The sequence below is a fragment of the Rhinoderma darwinii genome, chromosome 8 (genome assembly GCF_050947455.1).
Source record: "Rhinoderma darwinii isolate aRhiDar2 chromosome 8, aRhiDar2.hap1, whole genome shotgun sequence".
In the NCBI taxonomy this organism is placed as follows: Eukaryota; Metazoa; Chordata; class Amphibia; order Anura; family Rhinodermatidae; genus Rhinoderma; species Rhinoderma darwinii.
The window spans coordinates 15,448,066-15,465,072 of NC_134694.1; the positions used below are offsets into that span (position 1 = coordinate 15,448,066).

Here is a 17,007-nt window from a genome sequence, read left to right on the forward strand (position 1 = left end):
CAACTTGACCAATAAAATGAACACATTAATGAAACCGCCGGATGTACGGCGTCCAAAAAACCCGCAAAAAACAACGGCAAAATTCTCTCTTTTCTCCCATTCCCCCCATAAAAAATAAAATAAAAGTTAATCTATAAGTCCTATGTACCCCAAAATAGTACTAATGAAAACTACGCATTGGCCCGCAAAAATCAAGCCCACATACGGTCACATCGACGGAAAAATAAAAAAATGACGGCTCTTGGAACGCGGCGATGCAAAAACAAGTAATTTTTTTCTAAAAGGGTTTTTATTGTGCAAACATAGGAAAACATATAAAACCTTTACATATTTGGTATCCTCGTAATCGTGCCGACCCATAGAATAAAGGTAACATGTTATTTATGCTGCATAGTAAAGGGCATAAATTTATAACGTGAAAATTAATGCTGGAATAGCTGCTTATTTTCAATTCTCTCCTAAAATAAAGTTAATAAAAGTTAATCAATATATTGTAAGCATCTAAAAATGGTGCAATTACAAAATACAACTCGTCCCGCAAAAAACAAGCCCTTATACGGCTATGTCGACGTAATAAAAAAAAAGTTACGACTCTTGGAATGCGACCATGAAAAAACAAAAAATAATCCTTGGTCATTAACGTGCAAAATGGCCCGGTCATTAAGGGGTTAATGTGGCGCGTATTTCTCTTTATTTCACTTTAATTTTCACTTCGTTTCACGTCACCATTAAGCCCTTCGGTTTTCAAAGAGTACAATATCAGCCGTCACTTTGCCACGAAGCATGCAAACTATGCTAGCAAGCAGTCAACACAAGAACGGGCGGCTACTGCTCAGAGGTTGGCAGCTAATTTACAGAGTCAACAGAACTTTTTTCTTGATAAATCACAGTGCGTATGTTATTTCAATCTATTTACATTTCCTCCTCCCAGTATCTGCGAAATAGTATGTAAATGCCATATCTTGCATATTCCTTGAGACAAATTTATTAACTGATAAGGGCTATTTTTCACATTTGAAAGACAGTTAATAAATTGGGTTGTAGTGTTCTTACTGTGCTATGAGGTTTGCACACACTACATTTAATGCTTTAGTATATCCGGCCCAAACACTCCCTCCAAATGCTCCTGGCCCGGCCCCTCTGTCAAATTTTAGAACCCATTGTGGCCCGCGAGTCAAAAAGTTTGCCCACCCCTGTTCTAGTATGTGAAAAAGCATCATGAATGTGCAGCATTGTCTCTCGCTGGCAGCAGGGCCTGTTTCAAGGAAAACACCCAAAATGATTGAAGCCCTGCCCTGTAAGCACTGCACCCCCTTCCCAAAGTTTCCATTTTCCTGCGTTAGGTGTTTGTTGTAGTGAAACTTTTAGTTCACACATTCAGGATTAGCTGATTGGCGGGGGTCCCGGGAGTCGGACTCCGACCTATCAGCTCCAGCAGACAGTGGTATTAAACTTACCCTCCTTTTCGGCCACAGCGGAGATCCGGACTCCATCCAGGGACGGGATGTTGTGCGCAGCGCATATTGTTGTGACGTCACGTGCTGCGCATAGCGTTGTGACGTCAGGACCTCCGCTGCGCTCCGGAACGAGGAATGGAAGTGGTGTCAGTTACTATAGTAACGGGGGCCCGTGTAGCTTATTACATAGGCCCCAGTTACTATAGTAACTTCTCATTGATGTGGTGCGGGGAGCTTCGGGGCCCGGTGACTATTGCGACCGCTGCGACCCCTATAGTTACGCCACTGCTAATGGATTAATAAGAGGAGACTGGTCGTGGCCAATGATCTATGTAGCCACTTGTCAATCAAAAGAACTTGCAACATATTATTCTTGATTCCCACCGGGCGCTGAGAAGTGCAACAATTTTTCACTTGTGACATTATTTAGTTGGGACTTTATGTTCTCATTTTCTCTTTGATTCTACAAGATAAGGATGAATTGGATCACTACACATGATTGAATCCTGTAAAGGAATACTTATATACTATATGATTTTATATGGCTCAGTGTTTTGGTAGAGCCCAGCTAGACATTGACTACTGCCATATGATTCACTGCAGAACAGGGTCATGAAGTGTCACAAACAATGCGTATTTATATAAACTTTCGGCCGGGTCCGTAAGACGGAAATGCTACAAATTTTCCGTCCGGTTTTTCAGATGGAAAATAGTGGAATACAATACTGGCTATGTAGATACTATTTGAACAAATATCATCTACATGGTGCGAAAAATTTTCGCACCAAAATCGACCGGTGGTTTCGATATTAAAATCTGCACCATGTGATTTTCTGTTGCGGATTCTCACCGCAGTTTTTACCCCTATGAATGGGAGGGGTGAGACCTGCAGCAAAATCTACATTTTATACATGCAGATTTTGCTGCGGATTTTTCTGTTACTCTTGGACCAGGCTTGACTGGTATGCAATTCCAGCATGGTGGTAATATGCCACTCAAGACTGATAGCTTGGCTACGACTGCTACATACGTTGTATAGGCCAGACACCGTACATTATATATAACAGATGCATTATATCCGTCATGCTCAGTGTTGTAACTATGTCCTTAGTTTTGGCTACAATTAGAATGTCCTCTTAAGCACTTGCTTCTACTTATTAATGTTTAGTCTGTTAGATGTCAGTCCCCAATGTCTGTGCCAGTCTTTTCTATGCGATCCCGAACAGGAGAAAACTGAGGCTCAAGCCTGGGTTAGTGTGAGAGCTGTGATCAGGGGCCGGCCTCAGGATGAGAGTAAAAGGACACAGCTGTTTGTTTTCCTGAAAGTTTTATTTTTTTTTTTCGTTTTATTTTTCGCCCCTCTCCAAGCAGACTGAGGGGAAAGGAGTGGGGGAGGAGGGTTAAGCGCTTGGGCTACAAGTGGGAGGATAACAGGACAAGGGGGCTTTTGACTTGGGCCCTATGTAAAGCAGTTTGGAGTAGAACACGGGTGACACCTGCTGATCACTTTTCATATTGCATCTCAACTCTCCTCTTTTTCAGGGTGCCAGAGGCCCTGATGGACCAACGGGAGGATCTGGGCTACCAGGTACCAAGGTAAGTGCCCTTTCAGGTGCCACCTCTTTCCTAACATGCGTCAAGTACTGCTGATCTAGGAATCTTATACTACACATAATGTATGCTGCCCTTTGTTTTATATATTTAACCCTTGTTTTTTTTTACCTGTACTAGCCCTTATTCTACCTTTTTTGCCAGTTTACAAATAACACTGATCCTAGTGAATGTGAACATCTTTGGCTGTTGTTGTACTGCTTCTTCCAACATGCTTAGCCAGCTGAATATTGAACCTGGTGAGAGGTGTAGTATTTTATGCCAACTGCACAGATTATACCACCTTGATGCCTCAGTAACTAATATTCAAGCCCTACACTTAGAACAAGGACCTGTTCACAGGACTTCAGATGCCTGCCAGTAGAAATAGGACTGAATGTTTGTTTATTTCAGTCACCTAAAAAAAAAAGAAATAAAGCTTTTCCATTTATGGGACTGAGCCGGCAGCTAGCGCTGTACAGGGATAAACACTCAACTGGCAGATACGAGGCGACTGTGTGCTTTTTCTGGCTACGCAATGAGCTGAAGTAGGAATTCAAAGGGACGTGACAGTAATATTATGTTTTCATTGCATTGCATAATTTTGTCCTGGTCTTTCAACATCTACAGAAGATCAGAATGAGTTGACTTGCATATACATTTGATTATTGATAAGCAGACCGTAGTCAACCGCACAGCACGGCGTCGTCTTCTACTGTTGTTTCACTGGTTTGCTAGTCAGTCAAGTCTGTAGCAGAAATTCACCACAATTTCATATGTTTGATATTAGAACAGGATTCTCTCAACTAAGAAACGCCATGTTTTCGACACTTGCGTTAAATCAGTCAATATCTCGGTAAGGCATTCTCATATTTATGCAGTTCAGTTTCATCCACAACTCCTTCCCTGTCTCACTATTATCACTCGGAGTGGGAGTGACAACTGCATGTTGCATGTCCATGAGCGGCCAGATATCCTTATCGTTCGCACACCGGGGGAGACGCCATACAGCACTTTTCAGTGCTGTCCGGCCAATTATACTGTGCACTGTAATAGGAACATGATACTGGGTTAGAATACAATATATCAACAGGACTGCCCGGTTTTTGTTCAGTGCAATCAAACCTATTGTGACCCCTGAGGATGCACCCCAATACAAACTGGGTGCAGAAATGCGTAGGGACACTTGTTCAAAAAATAGGGACACTTGTTCAAAAAATAGGGACACTTCTCTAAAAATAGCTTATTTATTCAGTGGCAATTTGTCAGGTAGAATTATATTGTACTAGAGCAGGTCGGATATTACTAGTTGGAAATGGAGCTTCAACCCTCTTTTTTTTTTTTTTTCCCCAGTGCTGTAAATAATCTGACTTTTTTTGCTTATGCCTGATACTAGTTACGTTGGCATACTAGCCCATTTTTTTTACTTGATATAGGAATAAAGTTGATCTTAATCGTTCTTTCAGGCAGTGTTACATATTTAACAATTTGAACGATTACCACAATATTAAGAATTGTGTCAAATATTATCAGGAGGAGTGGGAGTGACAACTGCATATTGCATGTCCAAAGTAGCTGCCCCTCTTTTAGCCTTGCCCAGTCATGTCACAATTTTGATAATGATCTTCATAGTTGTGAGCATGTGAGAGTGCGGTGTGTGGGCCTCTGACACTGTAGAGATGCTGTCGCTGTCCCCGTATTTTTAAAACGTAGAACACAGTCACCAGTAATTTTCTCTATCTTTTCCTTCCATATCAGTTCTGCAGGTAAAGGGACAACTAAAGCAGCTTTTCAGAGTGAGAACTGGCAAAGAATTTTGGCCTGTGCAACGAGCACCAATCAATGAGACAGCTCGTTGATTGGTGCTCGTTTGCTACTTTCACAAGGAACTATGTATGGGGATGAGCGCTCGTTATTCCGACAGTTCATCCCTATACGTTTCTGTCATGTCGGCAGCACGTCAGAGAGATGTGCTGCCGACAACCATAATATTTTTCTTTTTTAAAACGATACGATCAGCAGATGAAGGAGCGTTTGTGATTGGTTCTATGAACGCTCGTTTGCCCGATAATTGGCCAGTATAAAAGGGCCTTTATGGACTTGGAGTATCAAGCACTTCATTGACAGCCTGTTTTTTTTTCCCTATCCTTTTATGTTGTTTGGAGGGAGGGAAAGCCTCTGGCAATTGAACATGTAAAAATTCCATGGCACTACTAAGTGCTGACAGATGACATTTGTACTGCATAAGAAACTGTCAAATCTTTGTATCCTTAAAGATGTTTTCCCAGATTCATAAATCATCACCTATCCACAGGGTTTGTGATCATTTTCTGATCTCTGGGTCCACTGATCATGAGAATGGGTGTTCTGGAAACCCCCCAATCTCCCGTTCCTCCTCACTGCTCGACCGCAATGAGGAGGAACTTGAATGTAGCGATGGTTCATCATGCGTGCTGCCGCTCGCTTAAAAGTCTATGGAAATGACAGAAACAGTTGAGTACAGTGCTTGACCGCGATTCAATTGAAGCTTCTCCTCCCTGCGGTCGAGCAGTGAGGAGGAAAGGGGGGTTAAGGACCCCCATTCTCACGGTCAGTGGGGTGTCCCAGAAATCAGAAAATGATCACCTTTTATTCTGGGAAAACCCCTTTAAGTTGCTCTTACAGATGAACACTAGTGGGTGTACTAGCAACTACTGAACACCCCCCAATCCCTGACCGCAGACGTGCACTGTGTGGCAAACATCAGGACCCCTTTTATTTAGAGATTTGGATTGGAATTTCAGCACCGTGCCGGACATAGGCTATGTGCAACGTGTGCAGTTGCACAGGGGCCCAGATTATAAGGGGCCCCTGTGTCACCTTTGAAGCAGATCCTTACTATCTTTTAGATTGTATGTTAGAGATTGAGCTAATGAATTTCATGGCTGTAGGATGAACTATTTGAGAGCAAGAAGCCTGTAGTCTGTTCTTGAACAGGGGCCCTTGGTAGTCTGTCCACCCCAGAATTCGCAAAGGCCCTTCTCTCAGAACCACCTATAGTGAAAGCTGGTAAGTCCAGCCCAGGTCTTAACCTAAAGATGAGCACTTGAACAATGTTATTCTGGTGCCAATTATCAGATGGCACAAGTACCCATATACCGTTACCAACAGAAATTCATTTTTCAAAGCAGTATTTATGGGCAATTCTACCACAGATAAAATTCCTGGCGTTTTCCTCTTCTGTCAAGACTTTACAATTTCCATTTTGCTGTTCTCTAGTCAAGCTGAATCACAACCAATATAGCCGCCATTGCAGTTCACACAGGTGTTGTCACACAGCTTTCTGACGCCTGCATGCCAAATCTACCTAGTTATGCAGCGATAGATGTATCCAGCATCTTACATACTAGCATATTCGTTGCTGCCACCCTGTGCCTTTGTTTCCCAATATATCTCCCAGCTTGGTTGCCACCTGGAGAGACTTGCAGCCCTTTCAGAATAGTTAGGATTTCTCTTAAATCAAAGAAACATTAAATGTGTTTGCCATTAAAATAGTTGTGTTATTCTCCCTCACTCCATGAATGAATTGAGTATTGTGGAAGAGTTCTGCCCTGTGACCCAACTTTCTTCCTAAATAGCCATTCAGAATGCCTACTGTATGAATGCCCACGGTAATCGGCACCTGCTACATGAAAGCTGTGCGGCGTGGACTGCTGCGCTTGGTCAGTTTTGTTTTAGGGTTGATTTCCAAGTACAGACAGTAGCTAGACAAAATAAGGATACAAGTATAGTACCCATTTCCCATGTACAGTAGTCAATTTAACATTCCAATCTGGGTGGGATGTTGCAGAATTGCATTATCCGTGACTGAGCAGATCTTGCGTGCCCTTGTTTGGGAGGGGGCTGTGTATAGAGGACATGGTGAGGGTCTCCCAGCTTCCTGTTCCCACAGAGGTGTTGTTCTTTGTCATTGACTTGTTAAGCCACCCGCAGACAGTCTCTATAATACCATGATGCCTTCAGGCAGACTGAGTAATGCTGGGGACAAGCACTTTATCCACCATAATAGTCATCCCTGACCCCCCAGAATACACACTGACAATTGCTGTATTCACCAACTCTGCTGCGCCATGAAGCAATGGCCATCTCATGTAATGCAGGCTGATCCAACTAAGGGCTGTGTGATTTTAACCCTTCAGATTCGGCACAAAGAAACAATACACTGCATTATATATATATATATATATATAGATAGATAGATAGATAGATAGATATATATATATATATATATATATATATATATATATATATATATATATATAGAGAGAGAGAGAAAATATATATATATATAAGCGGCACTCCGATGAATCAAAAAAGGAGTCGTTTTATTCGGTTAACAAAGCTGCAAAGTTTCGCAGTGAACATCCATGTGTTGTCTAGCTGCCTGCGATGATTTGACCATGATGTTATATTGGTGGAAAGAGCCTTGAAGTTTGACTACTTCTGCCTGTCTTGTGCGCTTTGAAGCCGTATATGGATTCATTACAGTTTACTCCTGTGCTGTTTATATGGTACGCACATTAGATCTTATATAAGATAACGGCCTGCCTGATTTGATTCGCTGAGCAGGCATGCTCATTACAATCGAGACAGGAGGACAAGTGGCTTCCATGCGTCTTTTGGTGATGATTATCTTTAACAGGATCGGGAATGTTAAAATCTGACTGGTCAGATCCTTCGTTCCACCATTGACAGACATTGCGGAACATCAGGCAGGCACCATAGACATGAGACTGTTGGTGGATGGCAAAAAAAAACAAACAACCTTGTGTCTGTTGCTGGCTTTAACCAGGGCAAAAACTGCGAGCTGATGAGTGTGACAGGACAAAGGCCTTTTTTTTTTTTTGTTATAAAAAATTTATATCTTGTGTCATTGTGAGACCTTCTACATAACATGATATATTAGTCTCTGGACCATTGAAAGATCTTACCTGCCATTCCCAAATTGTATGAACTGTAGATATAAAATATTTCACCTTAGAGATGTCTATATGATAACATTCAAAACCTGTTTATAGGGACCCCAAGGAGTACGGGGCAAAGAAGGACTAGTTGGGCAACAGGTATGTAATGCATAAAAAAAATAACATGGGGCTCATTGGCATTGAACATGAGACACTCACAGTAAGATGTTTGTACATTCAGGGCAAGATGGGAGAAAGAGGACCTGTCGGGCCGCATGGTTTTCCAGTAAGTGACCACACCGTGATGTTCGTTTTGATCTTTTCCTTAATCCATGTTATTCACTTATACTATTGTTACAGGGTATTCCAGGACCCTCTGGATCTCCTGGGGAAAAAGGAATTCCCGGAAACCCGGTAAGGATCATTCACACTAATTTTTGGTCTTCATTTCCTATAAAAAAAAATAAATATATTTTTTTAAGCCATGCTGTGGGGGCTGGAAGTTTTGTACTATAAGCGATCACTCTGTGTCTGATACCTGCTTTATATTTTTCGCTCGCCCTTTGGCACCTGTCCTCTCATCATTGACTAATCTTGAATTCTCCAAGGGCGACCCATAATGTCTCCTGTAGTGACTTCAAAGGCATATTCACCTAGTCGACCTTCTGTTTCGCAAAAGTGTCATATAATAGTAGTGTAGGTCATCTGCATGATGTTCTAATCTAGATTCTTTCAAAAGTTTTTGTTTTTTTTGGGGACTTGAAGTATTGCCAATGCAAGAGAGCCGTCCTGACCAGCTTTTACGTGTTGAAGTAATCTCATGACATTTTGTCAAGTTCATTGAATGTTTAAAACCAGTCCCTCTGTAACGGGTGACCCAGTTGCTTCTTACTTTTGCATATTTATTACATCACTTGCCAAATGCATATATGAAGGTCTATTGTTTGACTACTTAGAACTCTACACTTCTATTTTTCAGGGACCACCGGGTCCACAAGGACCTGTCGGAGCTATGGGTGAAATTGGACATAAGGTATACAGAAAAATAAATTGTTGAACCCTAAACTTGTCTTTAAAAGCAAATGTGTATAATCTATATTGCTTATTGGGCTGTTAACCAATTGAATGTGTTATTTTGGTTTGACATTTTTGTATTTCGGGATCTTCAAATCAGCTGACACAGTCATTGAGGGAGATTTAGCAAAACCTTGTAAAGGTGGAATGTGATTGGTTGAAATGGGCCACCACTTTGCTTTTGCCTTAAACTAGTTTTTAAAAAAATCTCTCCCAAAGTGTTTTATTCGGTGTCGTCTTTTATGTTGTCACAGCTAGGTGAACATTTTACATAACGCCAACCACATCCACCCAGACCTCATCGTGTTTTACATGTGGACATATGGTCGGCTTGGTACGGTCAGGAGCATTATTTCAACAGTCTTGAGTTTATCCAAAATAATCTGAACTTGCAAAACAAATGTTAAAACAATTATAAACTCATTACATTTTGGAAATTCAGCCCAAAGAGGCAATTTGGGGTCAGGAATTAAAATTTGGCTCAGGGTTTTGGCTTCAGTACAACTTAAATGAACTTCCTCTGTAGCTGAAGAATAGAGATAAGATGAACCGAGCTGGGCAGATCTGGACATCATGTTTGGGTGAAGGTCGGGTGCAGCCCGGATCTGTTACTTTCAGAAAATGCAGATTTGTTTTGGGCAAACTAGGTAGAATATTATTGTACAGGAAACCTTGATCTTCAGTATTAGATTGTGGAGCGGCGCAGGAAATAACATCACTGGTTCTAAGCAGCATCATTACTTCTTATATCAGGAACGTTACCACATACATTTCCCATAAGGCTGCAGCCGGGGGCCACTTTTGTCGAGTCAAAAATACATTTTTCAAGAACCAAGATGTAGTGCTGCAAGTGTACAACAAATGGCCCCTAGCCTGAGAATACTCTCCTATTTCCAGTACTCTAGCATTACATGTATAGCGCTGCTCATTTCATATATCATACTTACTCCTAACATTACATTTTTTTTAATGTAGGGACCTCCAGGGGCAAAGGGAGAACCTGGGCCACCAGGCGATTTGGGAATGAAGGTGAGTGACTTCAAATCATATACACAAGGGAAAGTTCTAAAATATAGGCTACGTAAGCCGATATACACCATAAGGCTAGGTTCACACACTGAGTTTTTGTTGCATTTCTAACCTGCATTTTTTTTTTGTATTTAGTTGATGAACTACCATTTAGAGACATGAGTTTATCGAACAAAACGGAAAAAAAACCCTCTTGTTTAACCCCTTAATGACCAGCCTATTTTAGACCTTAATGACAACCATTTTTTAAGTTTTTCCATCGTCTCATTCAAAGAGCTATAACTTTTTTATTTTTACGTCGACATAGCTGTATAAGGTCTTGTTTTTTGCGTGACAAGTTGTAATATTTAATAGCACCATTTTGGGGTACATAGAATTTATTGATTAACTTTTTTGGGGGGGAATAGAAAAAAAACTAATTTTGCCACACTTTTTCGCGTCCTAAATTTACGCCGTTTACCGTGTGGTATAAATAACACAATAACTTTATTCAGCAGGTTGTTGCGATTGCAACGATACCAAATTTGTATCGTTTTTGTATGTTTTACTACTTTTACACAGTGAAAACACTTTTTTTTCAAAATTATTTGTTTTTGTGTCTCCATATTTGAAGAGCCGTAACTTTTTTTATTTTTTCGCCGCTGCAATTTTATTTTTTGTGGGACGACTTGTAGTTTTTATCGGTACCATTTTGGAGTAGATGTGACTTTTTGATCACTTTTTATCACATTTTTTTAAGGCTGGATTCATAGAAAACAGCAATTTTTGCATGGTCTTTTATTTTATTTTTTTACAACGTTCACCGTGCGGGTTAAATGATGTAATAAGTTTATAGTTGGGGTCGTAACGGACGCGGCGATACCAAATATGCGTAACTTTTTTACTTTATTTTGTTTATTAATAATAAAGCCGTTTGCAAGGGGGAAAAGTGGGGTTTTCATTATTTTTTTTTCAGTTTTTATTAAACTTTTTTTTTACTTTTTTATTAGTCCCACTAGGGGACTTCACTATGCGATTGTCCGATCGCTTTTATAATACACTGCAATACTTTTGTATTGCAGTGTATTATTCCTGTCCGTGTAAAACGGACAGGCATCTGCTAGGTAATGCCAGAGGCATGATCTAGCAGGCACTCACTACAGGCAGACCTGGGGGCCTTTATTAGGCCCCCGGCTGCCATCAGAGACACAGACACTCAGTGATCTTATTGCCGGGTGTCGTTGGGATGAGAGGGAGATCCCTCCCTGTCTCCAAAACCACTCCGATGCGGCGCTCACTATTGAGCGCTGCATCTGAGGGGTTAAACGCGTGAGATCAGCTGAGAGCAGGGAGATTTAACGGCTCTCTGCTCTGTTTATTTATTTTGATGCAGCGCTGTAAAAAGGCTATTGCATTGGAATAAAGCCCATTAGTGACGGACGTAAAAACACTATGGGGCGGTCACTAACGGGTTAAAAACGTACAGCGTGAACCCAGCCTAACTGAAGTATTGGTTGTACAATATACTGATGATCTGTCAAATGTTGATGCATTAAGTAGGAAATGTGTTCAGGTGTTCACTAAATAAAGACAGGTGCACCAGTCATCAAATGTTTCGCATGTTTGCCGTCTAAATACCTTATTTAGGGGGATATAGAGTTTTGCAACCAAATTTCTGTTTTTATTGCTCCAACGCATCAGAAAAAAAAAATGTGTTAACTAACTTTGCAATTCTAATACGGACTTGTATCTCCATGGTTACAGACTACAAACAAACCCTGTGTAGTCTGATCCTGCAATAATATTCCCTTCCAATTTTCCCCTACTTGCATTCGGTAGGTTAGAGACAAAGGCTAAGATTGCAGGATCAGACTATACTCCGAATTTGTTTGTGGTCTGTAACCCAGGAGACACATAGGTCTGCATAGGAACTGTAAACAGAAAACAATAGAATATTTTTAATCAAGACCATTTGCAAAGTAGCTTTATTGTTTTATTTGAGATGCATTGGAGCAATGAACTATTGTTTGCAAAAGAGTATACATCCTTGCTTGGAAGATCAGCATGAGTAACCGGGTTTAAGTACTTTTTGCATAGGCAGTCTTCGGTACCCACACATGACCACGGTAAAGCTGCCAACACAGTGTAAATTCTTATAATGTCCTCTGAGCCGCTGTTGGAGCTGGAGGTGACAAGGGCAGCCTAACAACCAGGGGATCCAGAGCAGCTTGAGACCATTGTGAGTGTCTGTCAGATGTATTTTTGGTCTTCTCCCAAAGGCATTTTTGCTTTAATGTCATTCTGTTTATTTTGGAGGGTACATCTTGCAGCGTTCATACTACTTACTGTATCTCTGCATTTTGTTACCCCCCACTTCATTGTTTTTGGCAAGCTATTCCTGGCTTATGACAGAAGCTACTGTTCCCCTTTTGTGACAGAGGTGAAACTTAAACCATCCTCCCCTCCTGTCCTTTTCTTTGGGAACAAATCCCCATTGATGTGCGCCATCCTGCCATTTAGAAATGCAAGGCTCTCAGTAGCGAACAGTTCTCAGCGGCTGCCAGCGTGCGGCTCTTATCTCAGCTGGACATGGGATGAGCTGTGGATATATTGCACAAACTCCCGCCATCTCTGTGTCCTGCACATTTACATGAACTGCATTGCTTGAGACCTCAAGTCTAGTTTGGACACAGATGTCTTTCCCAAGCGTGTTCCCTGTGTCTAACAGCAGTAGTTTGTTTTCTGAACAAAGGGTCAGAACTTTACAAGCAACAAACCAAGGAATATTTATAGTATAAAAACAGGAAGAAAGAAAAGTCTGGATTTGGACCTGTGCTTTAAAATAGAAAAAAAAAGCATGCACTATGAACCCATGCCCGGAATGGGGCTTCAGCTGTTCCTAAAACTGAAATCTGCTTCTCCTTATTGTACTTAATAGAAACTGTCTGTTTTCTTTACTATTTTGTACTACTTTTTAAAGGGACAGTAAACCTAAAGTATAAAGCAAAGTGCATAAAAACAGCTTATATCATTCCCACCCATATATGTATGTAGACTAGTGGAGGGGGCAAACATTTTCCTTGACCACCAGTCAGAAATCCCTTTGAAGAACACAACGGTTTTCTTCTTCCCAGCCTAAAATGTTTGATAACAGGGAACAATTGGCTACATTTACCTGCACTGCAAACCTAGGTTAGGAAAACTTTAGATTTACTGTCCCTTTAAATTGCCAGTATCGCTCTTTCAGTTTTGAAGTCTCTCTCATCGTTCTGAACCAATAATCAAATAACATTTAGCGAGTTTATGTATACACTGATCACCTCTGTATTTCCGTCATCAGGGAGATATCGGTCCACTGGGAATTCCGGGAGAACAAGGTCTCATAGGCCAGAGAGTGAGTATACCTGTATAATTGCATTTCATATATGGGTAGTCCCTGATATTCCTGAGTGTTCGCTTTTGGCATTGCTGTATGTGGCCCATAAACGACTTTCCTATTATTCCCTGAACTATTCGGGTGCTGCAGACGACGGTAAAGGTCCTTTTACACTGCCCGATATGGGCCATAAAAATGAGCGCCGATCGACCAGACAGCTCGCTGATCGGCACTCGTTTGCTTCTTTCACAAGGAGCAATGATCGGTTATGTATAGAGATGAGTGATCATTTCTACGATTATTTGTCCCCATGCATTTCCATCATGTCGGCAGAACATCTCCCTGTTTAAGGCCATTTTACACGGGCCGCCAACGATCATATGAATGCTCATTTACAATCATTGCCCTGTATGGGAACGATCAGCTGATGAACGAGCAAACGCTCATTTATGCGGCCAACAAAATGGTTGCTAGTTGGCAGCACATCTCTGTTTGTAAACAGGGAGATATGCTGCCAACATGATGGAAATGTGTGGGGACGAACAATTGTAGGAACAACTTATCCCCATACTAAGCGATCACTGCTCCTTGTGAATAGAGCAAACGTACGCTGATCGAGCAGTTTCGTTGATCGCGGTCGTTTTAATGGCCCATGTCGGGCCGTGTCAAAGGACCTTTACACAGGGAGATGTGCTGCCGACTAGCGACCGTTTTATTGGCCGCATAAGCGAACAGATCAGCCGATGAACACTTGTTTACCCGATCATTGGTCAGTGTAAAAGAGCCTTAAGACTTATGACACAACTCTGCTAGGATATACTTTTCCAGTCTGTCGTTGTCATGCAAGCAACATGTTCTGGAGAAAAAAAAACCCTGTGAACCTACATTAGTAATATAATTGTCCTGGCAGTGCGATGTTTAGTTGGAAGTTCAACTAAGCACACATTTTTGGTTATTATTAGTATTAAGCACTTTGATGGGTTTAGATTTTGTTTAATCACTTTTTAATGTGGCTAAAGATGCTCCTTCTTTACATTTCACAATCCCATGTTCAGTCACTATGGTCGTTGTTAAAAATTACATCAGTGTTTACATATAGTGATTTCTGTTTTCATGCTATTACTTTTATCACTCACAATGATCTGTATCTACAGGGGGAAACAGGCCTAGAAGGCGACAGTGGGTTGATGGGCCCTGACGGACTGAAGGTGAGTGCTCATATAATGGCTGAAGGATGGGATTCATTGTTCTTGTAGGGGTCTGCTGCATTCGCTCAAACGTTTCATTGGCAGGCACATCTCATCAACCGGCAAGAACATGTCCATGAGTAAATATGATGAAGCACAGCCAGTGGTGATAAACTATACATCTCTTGTGATGTTGACTTCAGTCTGATCTATACAGGAGCTGTTTGTCTGTTTAGTCTGCTCAGTATTTCGTTTGTTTTAGCAGCAGTCTGTGCTTCCGAGCTGTACTTCTTATTTCCATAGTTATGGCAAAGTCATCCATTTTGAAGTTAATGGGAATTGAAGCTTCAGGTCACTCATTCACCCAGAATAGACAAATAGGGCCCCTGCACACGACCGTTGTTTTCTTCAGTGAACTATCTGTTTTTTTGCGGATAGCATAATGAACCATTAATTTCTAAGGGTCCATGCACACATCAGTTTTTTGCGGATCCTTGTGTCCATTCAGCAAATTATAGAACAGGTCCAATTCTTGTCCGTCTTTGCGGCCTGTCTCGCCCACTCTATTTATTGTATGTGTCTGCAAAAAGACACAGACCGCACACGGAAGCCACTAAGATCTGTGTTTTGCGGTCCGCAAAACAGAAACTGCCGTATACATAATAATACCTTATACATATTCCAGTTTCACACGACAGATGTGCCACTCGGGCTGTTTTTTCACGGCATCTGGCACCGATTAGTTTTTACGGACCCATTTACTTTAGCGGGTGAATCCGGTCCGTGAAAACGGACCTGACTCTCCAATCTGTGCAAAGATAGGACATGTTCTATCTTTCCATGGATCACAGACGGGACCCGGCTGGCACACACGGTCGTGTGCATTAGGCCATACTCTCACCTGTTTACTCTATAGTTGTCAATATCGTATATGTTACACCTCTTTGTTTTCTATGACGTTATGGCAGGTACAGTCTGAGAGAAACCAGCATGGGATTTGAACTGAAAGTATAATTTTATTTGTGTACAATTAATTATGAAGGGATATCTGGAAATAACATGTAACATTACATGTATACTAATCTGCTTTTGATAATGTGTATATATATATATGGCTATAGGGTGAAAAAGGCGAACCAGGCCTTGAAGGGGAAAAGGGAGAAAAAGGCGTTATTGGCTTAGTAGGAAAAGATGGACCTCCCGGTTTCAATGGAATCCCAGGTGTCAGAGTGAGTACTTACATTGATGGCTAAATCGTGGCGGGATGGAAAATTAATATATCTAAATATAATGTATATGTTTCAAGGAATACAAAACCAAAGTGCAGCCTTGCGGGTGACACGTCACCTCCTTTAATGTACACAAATCACTGTTACTCGGGTGGAGCAGACAGCGCAGCGACGTTCTGTAACATCTCATCCTGTCGATATGTTAGTGGATTATAATTTACTGTCCAGTCAGAGCGTGAGCATTAATGTAAGCTGCTGTGATACTTTCACTTTAAATCTATGTATCCAGCCCTGATGTTTATTGTGTGGGAGACACTTATCTGAAATACATCTCAGTGGAAATCTGGATTGCTATTAATGACTTTAGGGATAGCAAACGTTCCAGGGGCCACACTACATGGTTTCATCAAGCTTCATGCTGCTGACAGACGAGTAACATCTGAATTGGACATCACAGCTGTACTGATATTGCACAAAATCTAACGGAGCAGCTGTGTACCCCTCCCCCCCCCGCATGTCTCAAGCACAGTCTTCTGTGTCCGACTCATTGTCCATTGCACACAGCCATTCACACGCCTAAGCTCTGTAAACTTGCAAATTAAAAGTAGTTTTTCTTGGCAGGATTGCAGAATGATCTAAATCTGCTCAGTGCCCAGTACATAGTTGTAAAAAATGTTTATTCAAAGAAAAGTCGTCTTTTACAATAAGACCGAATCATAGCTGAATTTATACTTATGATATGTTGTTCCGAGTATAAAGATTTAAAGGAAACCTGGACTTGCCCCATATTATTAATGCATTTTCTAGCTGCCCTTATAATGCTGAAAAATAGGGTACATATCGGCCATCATATTCCACAGTACTGTACGGAGATTGCCAACATTAACATCAATTCCGGTCCCCAGTGGGGCTTACAAACTAATTTCCCTAGCTCAGAAACACACACACACACACACACTGGGGCCAATTTCATAGAACGACAATTAACCTACCAGTATATTTTTGGAGTGTGGGAGAAAACAAAGTACCGAAGGGAAACTCATGAACCCATGCAGATGTTGCCCTTAGTGGAGTTTGACCCAGGACTCCAGCACTGCAAAGCAACCGTTATAACCACTGAGCCATCGTGCTGCTTTCATTGGG

At 41.3% G+C, this 17,007-nt stretch overlaps 1 protein-coding gene across 3 annotated transcripts in view; it reads left to right on the forward strand.

Annotated features, from left to right (window-relative positions):
* Positions 1–17,007, forward strand: part of COL27A1 (collagen type XXVII alpha 1 chain) — a 274,259-nt gene that overhangs the window by 184,405 nt on the left and 72,847 nt on the right. For all 3 annotated transcript variants that reach the window (XM_075835266.1, XM_075835267.1, XM_075835265.1), the window contains 9 exons: positions 3,000–3,053; positions 8,105–8,149; positions 8,232–8,276; positions 8,351–8,404; positions 8,970–9,023; positions 10,040–10,093; positions 13,413–13,466; positions 14,603–14,656; positions 15,757–15,864. In XM_075835266.1, coding sequence (XP_075691381.1) covers positions 3,000–3,053; positions 8,105–8,149; positions 8,232–8,276; positions 8,351–8,404; positions 8,970–9,023; positions 10,040–10,093; positions 13,413–13,466; positions 14,603–14,656; positions 15,757–15,864 — 522 coding nt within the window. The remainder of the gene's footprint in view (positions 1–2,999; positions 3,054–8,104; positions 8,150–8,231; positions 8,277–8,350; positions 8,405–8,969; positions 9,024–10,039; positions 10,094–13,412; positions 13,467–14,602; positions 14,657–15,756; positions 15,865–17,007) is intronic.